The sequence below is a fragment of the Ischnura elegans genome, chromosome 2 (assembly GCF_921293095.1).
Source record: "Ischnura elegans chromosome 2, ioIscEleg1.1, whole genome shotgun sequence".
Taxonomy (NCBI): domain Eukaryota; kingdom Metazoa; phylum Arthropoda; class Insecta; order Odonata; family Coenagrionidae; genus Ischnura; species Ischnura elegans.
In genome coordinates, this window is record NC_060247.1 from 119,198,799 (window position 1) to 119,211,292 (window position 12,494).

The following is a 12,494-nucleotide window of genomic DNA, read 5'->3' on the forward strand; positions in this document are numbered from 1 at the left end:
TGATACGATACCGGTAGATAGAATCTTTACCTTTAACTCCCTATAAATCAAAATGAAATTAAATACATTAACAATCAATGCTATAGGACAAAGTAAGGTTACAGTGGTTAAAAGTGGAAAACAAAAAATCAATATCAGTTCAGAAGGTCCCCAACTTTTATTTTCACAAATTAGGACAATTTTTATTAGGACAAAATTAGGAAAATTTCAACAGCACCTTTCCATATTACAATATGGCACACACAAAAACTGTCCATCTTCTTTGTAGGGCAACAAAACACACTTAGATAAAATCTGGGTGGACTGCAATTTGCATCCAGGTACTATTTTTTTTACTACAAATATACCAATGGTACCACTTCTAAGAGGTAATTCAAAGAAATCCTCCTTAATTTCAAACATGTCACACTGCAAGATGTACACCCCTGAGTTATTTGATTCAATTTCCTTCACAATTCCTATTCTCTGGTCTTCGGTAACGAAATTGTTAAGTTTAGTCCATTTTACTTAATTGGATTAATAAGTGCAAGATTTAGTGATATTAATAGGAATCACAGAAACACTGATTGAGTATAATAGTTGATGTATTTTCCATAAAATAATAATTGTGCAGTTGTTATATAGGTTTACTCATACAAATTCAATCTCATTCTCTTCAGAGAGGACTAAATCACTCACTTTGTCCATTGAAACACTGTTTTCATTAAAACTTCCACTTATACTAGATATGCCACAATCTGAAAAAATATACATATCGATCTATCTAAATTAATGATGAAAAGTTTAAAATTCTACGAAACTATCTGTTTAAGGTAACATGATTTTAGGAATGCCAGTTTTGTAAGACTTACCAAATGAGGTCAATGCCTTATTTTTGTTAGAAGCACTCGACTTATTTTATTTAACTGCTATCACAAAGACAAAGCCCTTACAACCAAACAAGTCTTGGTTGTTAGGTTGCTAGGGAAACATGTGAACCGTATCCTGCAACGTATGCAATCGAGGTATACATCGTGCTTATTCACGGCCCATATCGAACTTCCATCGGTTAAGTTAGACTCGAAACAGACAGATCTTACAAGGCTACAATTTATCATGTGCCCTCCGGGATATATATACTAACAAGTCGCATTAAAGAAGCCTCCGCTTCTTGGAACCATTTATGTCAAATACCATGCTGAAAACACCAGAAAATTAGCAGAACATTACTTAAAAAAGAGTTATACATAATTTCCAAAAATTATCTTATAATATATTCTTAAAAAATTAACTTAAAATAATTATTCTGCCTGTACATAGTCGGTAGCACTGACTGTCAAAGCAAGCGATTATGCCATCCCTATTTTTTAATGAATAGATGCTACCGATCCGATAACCATTTGAAACAATAAATCGATTACAATGGAATTTTGCCCATCTCTACGTTGAAGATCTTGTCGGAATTTTGTTTGCAGCTCTCATGGCGGAAATTGAGGAAATGGTATGATGTCCCAACGGTGGCCCAATGATAATCTATTTCGTAGGGCCATCGTTGGGGATTTCCGTTGGGCCAACAGCATAAACCGTTTCGTTGGGCCGACGAACAATATCTGCGTTGGGCCAACAGCGGAATTTGGTAGGCATATCCACCCACAATGAGCCAACCGTGACTACGGTTCCCCAACCGAGGCCCAACGGTCAATGTTACTTGGGTATCCTTAAGCTGATGCAATTATTATATGCCAAAACTAGACAATGTATTTTTTTACTTATCTGAGGCTTTGGGGCTATACCTATCCACCTCATAGTTACTCCACTGTAATGAGAGTATAATGAGCCAGCGTTACAATTTTTTATTATCAGAGGAGACAAATGATACGGCCAAGGATTTCTTTTATTTCATACCAGATAATAACTTCTTATCAACAGGTTAAGATGAGTGAATCCGAGAAAAATATTTATCTGCAATATGCCCTTATATTATTATTAGAGATCCAAATGGTACAAAAATACACAGAGGCATGCTATTATAGGATGAATGTAGAAATCAGTAGAGATGGAATCAAATTTGTTTTCGCGGTTTGCGCAAGTTGGAATCAATATGGCCGATATTTTCGAAGACGTAACCACTGCATTATCGTATTATCCCTAGATTTTAATAAATATTTGAACTCGGCTTGATTTGGGGCAAGTCCCTAGGTTGGCCACATTTATTATCCAACGTTAAGAAGTTGGTGTTAATTGTCGTTATCACCATCATTCTAATGTGAAATCCCCGAAATTTTGCACTGGGGTGCCCCGTGTGACTTGCGTCCCGTCTTGATGTATTCCGTTCGGTATCAACAAGTTGAAATGGAGTCCAGTGCAAAGAAATTGCTGAGATCGAAATCGGGGCTTAGAATAGTTGTCGTGAATGATAGATTCAGAAGTCCTTTCGTTTTGTCTGAGCCCCAATGGAGTCCTGATGGAGAGGTATGTAACTCAAATCAGTAAAAATAGGTGTAATGATTAATCTTCAATGATTCAGTAATTGCTCTAACAGTAATGACATTCACTTGCTCCTATGCTTTACTTACAGAACGACACTTGCTTTAGCTGTAAAGCAAGATTCGACTTCCTCACAAGAAAGGTAGCTCTATATGTTATTTTCAACTCTTCGGAGTTGTTGAATAAGTAACGGTCAGACTTTGGTGTGGTTCAATCCATAATTAAGACGGTGTAAATATTTTTCTTCTGTAAAATTTCAGCATCATTGCCGTAGATGTGGACAAGTATATTGTAAGGCATGTTGTAATTTGAAAGAAGCTCTTCCTAGAATGTGCTTTGTCGATCCAGTACGTCTGTGCATTAGTTGTGAGAGTATAGCCAGGAAAGAGAAGTCTTTCTTCGATGTTCACTTGAAAACACTCCTGAGTGGTAAGGTTTCTTTAGTGCTTTTAACTTTGCGTTATCAATTTTAGGTATACTAGCAGCAATCATGTGTATTAGTAGTCGGAGACGATGAGTTATTGTAATATTCTCCATCTCTTCCCCAATTTTCAGGCGCAAGATTTAAATTATCTTCCTCTGGATCACCGCAAGTGGATGAAGACTTGTTTACTTGTAGACTGTCGAACGACCATCGGTAAGTGAGTTGTTGTGCATTTATTTTTGGCTCAAGTCTTTTTCTAAGTTTCCTATGACACGTTTTTTTTGTTTGCAGCCATATAATTTTCGATGGAAGTGCATCGTACCGTCCAGAGCCCTTGCCATTTGTTGAGATTAAATCGGTGAGCATCGTGAGGAACTCAGATGAAGGTAACTGTCCTTGTCAGTTGGAATGAAAGAAACCTTTCCCAATTCAGTTTTATTCCTTTTACCTTTCTATTTTTCTCTCAAGTTTTTTTTTAATCATTGTCAGTCTAATCCATGCTCAAAATAGTAGGGAGAAAATCTGTATGCTTGTAGATGGAGTTGATCCTACAAAGGAGGTACGTTTAAAAAACGCTTGGAGGTTGATTTCCCCCTAGTAACGCGTCATACAGGAAGATATGTTCCTCTAGGAACGTCTTAAAATACGGCCCTAAAATGTAATAGTATTGCATTGGTTTTCTTTAAATTTACCCACTTTCAAAGAACTTTTATCCTTTATCATAAAGTAGTGGTGAGTTATTTATCAGTTTCCATTGGCGAACTCTTTTATTCATCGATCAGTTTTTACCTGTACATTACTCTTACTTGTTGTTAACCGTTATCTTTTTCCAATGATTTACTCTTATTTTCGGTATTCTATGTTATAAGTTAGATTAGCATGGAACCGTTTGTGAACAGCAGGGCCCCACACTTGAGTATGATATTACGTCAATCTCTCTTTGTTTGTCTGAGAACCGTGTTCTTCTCCTTGCTTTTTATTCCGGTTAGTTCTTCTCTTTATTAATGGTTTCGAGCAATTTAGTAAATTCATTATTTTCAATATTTTGTTTTCTTTTATGAATGAAAATAATTGTGTTTTCTTATTTTGGGGGAAAGGAGGGGGGGTCCGAACTTCCTCCCCCTTGGCTATCCCACTGGTTTTGTGCAGTTGATGTGAGAGAAGAAGAAGAAAATATATGGTAAAGCATAAGTTTGAGAAATACAGTGCAGTCCCGCTAATCCAAACTGATGCAAGATAATTTTTTTTCAAAAAAATAACCTTCTTTTATTCACGGAAGTTCTTTTCTTTAATATTTAGACCTTAAACACAGTACATCAAGTCCTTTAAATGTACAAACTTTAATTTATAGCACATGCTATAAACTATGTACAATATTCAATACTGTATTGAAAGTAAATTACAGTGTTAGGGAGTGATGGCTGCCCAAGATGCTGGGCACACACATGAGTTGGGGTTCGATTCCACTGTGCATAGTTAATATTTTAACCTAGGATGGAGACATCACACGCATGGAGAATTTTCAATTATAATTGCCAAAGCTGAAATTTTCTCTCTTAAACGAAGTATTGAACTCTGTGAGGAAATGTTGTCATATTGTATTTCATGCTCTTGACTGATGGATCACATGCTTAAAGTGCTGAAGGTTTTGTACTTCAGGAGGGGAAATGCCTGTACGTGAAATTACGGGTGCCACATAACCCACGCTAGCCATGACTTTGTAGTGAGTAAGAATTTGCCGGGCTTCACTCATTTTCTTAAAGTCTTTTCATCCACCTAGCAATTGTGAAGGTGGATTTTAATTCTTAATGAGAGGGTAGTGTCGATGATTAATTTCCAGCCGAGATAAGCTGCACATGGGACACTGCTGTATGAATTGGTTCTTGCAGCTGGAGCAGTTGATGAAAATTATAGCATTGTTGTCTCGGAGTCTTCCGTGGCATACAGAATTTGTGGATTTCTCCATTTTCCGAGTTATCGCCACGTTTCGTTGTCAGAGGTGACGACAGTTTCGCCAGGTCGAAGACGCCTGGTGGAATCCTGACGAACTGTCATCACCTCTGACAACGAAACGCGGCCATAACCCGGAAAATGGAGATATCCACAAAATTATAGCATGTTACTTCTAATTTTGTGTTGTGTCTTTCTTCTTCTCCTACCAGCAAGTTCATGGTAGCAACGCTTATCATTTGATTTGTTTACTGATTTTGTGCTACTCTCTTCATGGCAGCATGAAAATTCTTTCAATTTTACCATCGACAACATCTTTGCTGTCCCTAACATACTTTTTAATTTTAATAGACATTTGGCCCTGTCAAGCTAGTGAGACAAGGTAGACATAGCTACGTTAGCTTTTACTATTCTCAAAGTTCATCCTCCTGCAAAATTCAATGAGACACTAGAAAGCTGGTGGGAAATTCTACCTAGCTTGTGACTGTGCATTAATGTTCACAAAATATATACAGTAAAACCTCTTTACATCGTAATGGAGGGGACCAAAATTTGGGCAATTTGATTAGTGGAGGTTCACTATAGAGAGGTTTTAGTGATAGGCACCATTTTTTCATATCCTTCGGAAATGAATGTCTTTTAAACCATTATATTTATGTGTTTAAACAAGCATGTGTGCATTAGTGAACATATATTCATTATTTAATAATAACAGAAAGCGAGCGCTATTGCGTGATTTTTACCATTATTCGAGGGAAAACAATGTTAGCTCTCTTAATTCAAAAGTCACTTAAAATTATTAGGATATGTAGTTGGATATCTTTTTTCTTATTTACTGTTAGATATGCTCTCATATGGAACAAAATGGCCATAACAAATGTTTAATGTGAAAATGACAGCATATTAAAGGTGTATAAGAAAAAAAATAAGCGTGAAACATTTATCGCTGAAAATGTCATTCCATGTATGTAATCGTGGCTGCATTAATGGTATCCAGTTGTCTCGGTACGATTTGCAGAGGTAGTTTGGTCATCTCAGGGGTGTCTCCTTAGTATGATAAGTGGAGGTTTTACAAGATAAAGAGGTTCGTTACAAAGAGGCTTGCCTATAAATTTACATGTAAATCAGATGGGACTGTAGGGGTGGAATGAAGTGTGGAGGTTTACGATGTAAAGAGGTTCACTAAATATTGGTTTTACTCTATGTAATTCTTTGTTTTCCCCCGGTGTCAAACAATATTATTTAAGTCAAAATTACTTTAAATTACTCTTCACCTCCATTTATATTCCTTTCATTTGCATGGCAAATAAGCGAAAAGAATTGACGGATCACAAGAAATAGCGATCTGGAGTGATTGCTATGCTTTTTAAGAACAAGATTATGATGTGTCATTGACGATTCCTACTTATTTACTTCACTCCGTATTTTCAGTTTTGAAAGGAAGGAGGGGAGGTTTTGAAACGGGGAAGACTTGATTTATCTCAGCCCCTGAGGTTAAGTGAGAGTTATTATTATTATTATGCCTAGAAAATTGTTTGATGGTGTACTTCAGCTTACTTGTTGCTTTGCGTTTGAGTGATTATTTACAATTCATGGATCAGACTCATTTACAGAGTTTGATCTATATTAGTTTTAGGGTGATAACTTTACTTGAGTTGTTAATTAAATAATTATAAATACAAGGTGTTATACTGCATGTAACACATAACTTAGTCACCATTTTAAGAAAGAATCACTTCTTCCTCACAGAAATAAATACAGAGGATTCCCTTGCGATACTTTTTCGCAAACCTTGCCAAAGCAATGACACACGGATACTCCTATCCTGCTTGCCATTTTCTCCAAAGGAACAGCGTCAGTCATTGGCATGGATGTCTGCAATGCTAGAGGTATTCATGTGTATATTTAAAGCATTTTAGCAGGAGTTATCGATTTTATTCATTTCTAGTTTCTTGAGCTTGACTCACTAGAAATCTTTTCTTAACTCTTTTCTTTTTAGGCATTCAAAATGGTTTACGAATGCAGTTGATGGAAACACCTTTGATGCCAATTTGGAGATTTTCACATGTTTAAAATTCATACTTTGTACAAATATGAGGGACCATTCAGTGCATACTCAAGAGTTTATATTGATATTTTAGGCAGTTATATATATTCCAGCTGTGTACATAGGTCGACAGAATACTTTGTAAATATTAAGCAGAAATGGCTGATGTAGGAGTTACGAAAAGCATTGAAAATGCTTCTGAGAATGTTTGCATATCTATTCAATCTGCACTTTATCTAGAAAGCTTATTTTAGCATCCTGTTTGAGTCATGTAGAGTTTAGCCTGTATTTTTATTCAAAATAGCATTATATTATTGATTGTTATTGATTTTCTGTTGGTAAAACAAGTTTTATTGACACTTTTTTCTTAACTACGGGTTTTCAGTTAAGAGCACAAAGTACAACTGAGCATAAATCCTTTTTGTTTTGGTCTGGTGGTCTTGGAGCATTGCATGGAAAATGGCAGAAATTTAAATGCTTCTCTAAATTGTGGTGAAATTGGTGCGCATACCATTAGTTGGCTGTATATTTTTTTGGCACTAAAGACTGAGATGAGTTAGATGCCTATTTCAGTATTGATTTGAAAAATCTCTGCTATTCTGCTGCATTTGAGCCCTAAGGGTAATCATTCAGCATCTGTTGTGTTAAAAAATGAAATGAAAATTCATTCATTTTTTTCCTTTAGAATGGGTGTTCATTCGGAATACTGATTCTATTGCCTATTGGATTTTGTACGTAAATGTTTGGGAAGCCAATGTAATCATTATTATTATGGATTCATATAATGCCCTGGGGCCATGTTACTCTTGAGATTTTATTTCATGCTTGGGCAGTTCCCTGTATTGACATCAATATCCGCTCCTTTATCATGATTATGTACTCGTTTCTAAATTTCCCTGTTGAGCTGTAAATGCTAATTTGAGTCATCGAAATTCACCTGAACTTAGTTGCACATTTATAATGTTGTTTTATTAGCTGTTGATAAAATGTCGCAGAATGATGTGCTCATATTTATTGTTCATAGTTTGCAGCCCTATACTAAACATCATCATATAGGTTTTACTTTTTATTAGTATTGTCTAATTGTATCATGTCATAAAGTGCATCATCCTATGCTTCATTTGCCAATTGAGCACATATTTGGCCTAAATATTGTTGTATTCAGCTTAAAATTAATTAATATCATGAACAAATACCTTATGTAAAGTCGGCGAAAAGATACATGTATGGGCATTGAGATTTTGCTCTCCTGGATGTTTGGGGAAATCTTCAGCTATCATGTGTTGTATTGATAATGTATCTGAGTTAAAAATTGATGATGCTGCCCTAAAGTATATTATCTTTAATCACTGCCATTCACATTAGCTTGATGGAATTTAGGGCATTATCAAATTTTTATAGTTATAGTCTCAACACATTTTTTTTAAATCCTGAATGCCAGTTTTGGATTTTAAAGTACACTTGCCTTGCTATCCTAAATTTTTTTGGATATTATGTTCATTAACTTGTATTTAGATCATCTGCGTTGATATGGGAGTTGCTAGATCTTTGCCCAGAAAAAACGTGTGTCTTGTTTGTGAAGTGTTGGGTCATGCACGAAGTTGAAGAAATGAGAATAGTTCATGTAAAGGAGTTTTGGAGATGTGATTGAAATCCTATATTGTTTTTATGGATATTTATGTAACATTTCTTTCAATTTTCTAATTTTTTTAGAAAAAAAGTCAAACAGTTGAAGGGCAATAGTAGCACAACGAGGAATAGATATACTTCTTGGGTTAATTTTATGTATTTACATATTTTTACTGAGGAGAAAGTGAATATTTTGGGCATTGAAAATGATGAAAAGCTGCAGCTTGAGGGAAATATAATGTGGGCAGGGTGGACTTATGGAAAGAGCAGAGTAAAACTATGTTTCAGCCTGGAAACTGTATTTTCTTTTCTTTGACCGTCCATTAAAGAAATTTTTAAATGTGGAGTGATTAGATCAATGGAACGGTTAGTTGGACTATGTAGAAAGCCCCCAAGATTTTAGCGCAGGGCCTGATATTATGTCATCATATTTGTAAAACCAAATTCAAAAAGTTCTGGCTCAATGTTCCTAGTTTTGACCATCATTTTCCAATTATGTCAAGCTAACTTTGCACCTGAAATGTTTTCCCTGCCCAAGGAAATACATAGTCTAGATCTTTATAGTCTATCATATTTATTGGAGTTCTGAAAGCGAGTGTAAATTAAAACCTCTTTGACTTGAATAATCATCTTGTCAATGAATGCTGATGGACGTGAGAATCTCTGTCCACAGTTTGTCCAACAAGTGTTTGCCCTAGAGGTACTATTTACTTCCATTAGCCCAGGCAGAATTTGACTTTGTCAATCATGAAATCATTCTTTGAATGCTTATGGCATATATTCGCTTTTGCGACTTTTTGCAAGGAAATTAATACTCATCAGGGACTTGATTGAAGTTCATTCAGATGTTAATGAAGTTACTACAAGGAACAAGTGTCTTACTCAGTCATATGGGAATGTTTCAATTCCATACTTATGTGCCTCATTACGATGTGTCTTTGCGATGATGAAAAATAGTTTGTAAACTGTATTTGGGGAAAGATTTCATATGGATGGGTTATTTTACGATAAGGTTATTATTAAAGTATTCTACCTGTTAAGATTATAAACATGTACCATTTTTAAATCACCATAGCATGTTCTCCATCTCGCACCTGTCTTTGTTTCTTAGCAAGGTCTATTCCATTTTATCCATAATTCAAATTCTTATTTTTCCCCTTCAATACTCACCTTTATCTGTCCCTCTAGCACCATTTTAAGCTACACAATAACTTTGGGTATGACAATTTATTTGCAGCTTCGAATGAGATAAAGATGATACTTTTTTTCTTCTTGGAAATTTGACTTAAAGAAAACATAATTCGGTGACATTTTAAAATCATAATGGTCATATCAGAGTGTTTTTTTTAGTGGAATGCAAAAATGTTATCTTAACGTTATTAATGCTATTTAATGGGTTACCCCTTAAATAATTACCAATGGTCCATAACAATTCCAAAAAGTTATAACAGTTTGTAACTTGCTCTATCACTGTTCCTTGGAAATACTTTTGTTTCTATTTTTGGTGTACCAAATTAAAAAGATGTACGCTGGAAAACTGATGTTGTATTTGGAAATAAGTATATGTGATTACTGAAACCATTATGATCATTACATAATAGTGTAGACTGAAAATTAATCGCAGGTACAACTAAGTAATTTTTATGTTATATTTTATATTTATATTAACCACCTGTTGTCTTCAGCATCTGGTATAAAAGTAAAGTAAATTGGGAAAATATTTTTGTCTTCCTTCTGCAGTAATGCAATATTTTACTAAGGGTGTTATTAAAAAATTTCTTTTTTTTTTTGGAGTTTTGGGATAGTCTTCCAAAATTTCTGTGCCTTAAATTGTAACTTGTTAAGCTATCCTGGTAAACCAAAATTTTGTCATCTAGCACCCAGCATCCCTTTACAAATATAGCTTATCCATGACAAATCAAGACTATAATATCTCTAAAATCCTGGTTTCCTTGACTCTGTTAATTCGTCAATTGGTGAGGAATGTAACAATCACTGCATCTAGCAGTGATTCAAAATTTGTAACAAATTTATGTATATGTAGATGAGTTTATAAACAATGTTTTGAACAACTTCCTGTTTTTATTTATTTAAGTTAACCTTTAATTGGTGGGAAAGTTTCCTGAGACGGATGGGCTAGGATTTGCATAGCTTAAACTATTAAAGGGAGGACTATCTTCATAGAAAATAAATTCTTTAATAATAATTAAATAATTAAAATAAGTAAATGAAAATTAATTAGTACCATGAACATAGCTGAAAACTAATTCACTGATTGTGTCATTGATACAAATTAGCAGCCCAAACTGTGATAGTTGTGGGTATTTGGAATATTGGACGTAAAAGTAAAAAAAAAAATTCATTGGGAGGAAAATCTGAAAACTTAAAAAAGATTATTAGTTTTCGAGATAAATCGAATTGAATTAACATGGGAGCTTTATGGGACTAAAACTTTTTCCCTTTTATTTTGTAATTTTAAATGTCTGAGGAACATGAAATTACTGTGACAAAAACTAGAATTTTTGGTTAATTTTTTGGTGTGGTTGTCATCGCGATGAATTGATACCTATTTAGTATTTTTTATGATTTTTTGAAAGTGTCGCATGCTTTTCTTATGGGACTAACTTCGGAATTTTTTTCACAAACTTGCAATAATCGTATGACAAATTCCTTGAAATGCAAGATACTAGATTTTTGGTTTGATTTTTTTGCTATCTTGAAATTTCCAATTTTAATTAATAATTAAATAATTAAGGATAGATTCTCCCTACCTTTACCCCTTGTTTCTCGCAGAAGGCATGAATTGGAATAATTTGACTGTTTTATTGTTGTCAATTACAATTTCAGGTACATTGTTTCCCTTAGAATCAGGGGCGTAGCCAGGAGGATGTGTTGGGGGCGGGGGTGCACAACCAGGGGGTCATGGGTAAAATGTGAACATTTTTATCCCTAGAAATCACATTTATTCTATTTTAGCACTTACTCCTAGTATTGGTGGAGTAGAATAAAGGGCATAGCTGGATTAGAGGATGAAAAGTCCCCCTCCGGGATTTTTCCTGTACTTAAGGTATGCGTTTTGAAATCACATAGGACAAACCTCCCCACACTTCCAGACCGCTAGAGGCCCACCAGGGCTGGCTAGATCGGAAATACGATTTTCACTCTTTTTTTAAATATCTCAGTCAAGAAGGCATATTTTTTTATGCGGTTTGCGGCATTTGAAATATTATTTAACGGAGCAGATTTCCAATTGTTTTCAAGAACTTTGAGCGGGGCAAGAAGATTTGAGAGCATAGAGCCAAATGGCCAAAATCGCATATTTTTAATCGCATTTTTTCGCAATGTTCCACCACCTAAAAATTATTTTTTCAATATGCCAGCCGAAAGGTATTAAAAAACACCTCCAGAAAACGTTTTTTATTTTTGGCCCTCTCAAACATATTTTATGAAAACATGCGTTAGAAATTTTCAAATCGACGCCAAATCTTCTTGTCCCACTCAAAGTTCTTGAAAAAAATTGGAAATCTGCTATATTAAATAATATTTTAAATGCCTCAAACCTCATTAAAAAATATGCCTTCTTGACCGGGATATTTAAAAAAGAGTGAAAATCATATTTTCGATCTAGCTGGCTCTGGTGGGCCTCTAGCGGTCTGGTAGTGTGGAGAGGTTTGTCCTATTTGATCCCAAAACGCATACCCTAAGTACGGGAAAAATGCCGGAGGGGGGACTTTTCACCCTCTTATCCAGCTATGCCCTTTGCTTAATCCTTTTACTGCCAGCCCATTTCGGGTGGGATGTGGGAGGACTGCAAGGGCTATTTTCCAGAAATCACAAGATTTCAGATTGTAAATTATTTCAGCTACTTAATTTTATCATTTACAGTGAAACCATCTTAGTAAGCAGCATAGATAAAGCACACGTGTAAAAAATGAGATGGCAGCTGATGAAAAGGCCACAGTCATGAAATAAAAAAAG

The 12,494-nt window shown here is 35.0% G+C and overlaps 1 protein-coding gene across 2 annotated transcripts; it reads left to right on the forward strand.

Moving 5' to 3' along the window:
• The first annotated feature begins 1,962 nt into the window (after window positions 1-1,962).
• Window positions 1,963-10,588, forward strand: LOC124154503 (zinc finger FYVE domain-containing protein 21-like). Of its 2 annotated transcripts, XM_046528284.1 has the most exons (7): window positions 1,967-2,451; window positions 2,558-2,608; window positions 2,727-2,895; window positions 3,022-3,103; window positions 3,182-3,276; window positions 6,590-6,729; window positions 6,840-10,588. In XM_046528284.1, the coding sequence occupies exons 1-7, from the start codon at window positions 2,302-2,304 to the stop codon at window positions 6,867-6,869; spliced, it is 717 nt and encodes a 238-aa protein (XP_046384240.1). In that variant the 5' UTR covers window positions 1,967-2,301; the 3' UTR covers window positions 6,870-10,588. The 2 variants fall into 2 exon arrangements, with proteins under 2 accessions (XP_046384242.1, XP_046384240.1); XM_046528286.1 differs by lacking the exon at window positions 6,590-6,729 and having other exon boundaries at window positions 1,963-2,451.
• The last annotated feature ends 1,906 nt before the right edge of the window (window positions 10,589-12,494 follow it).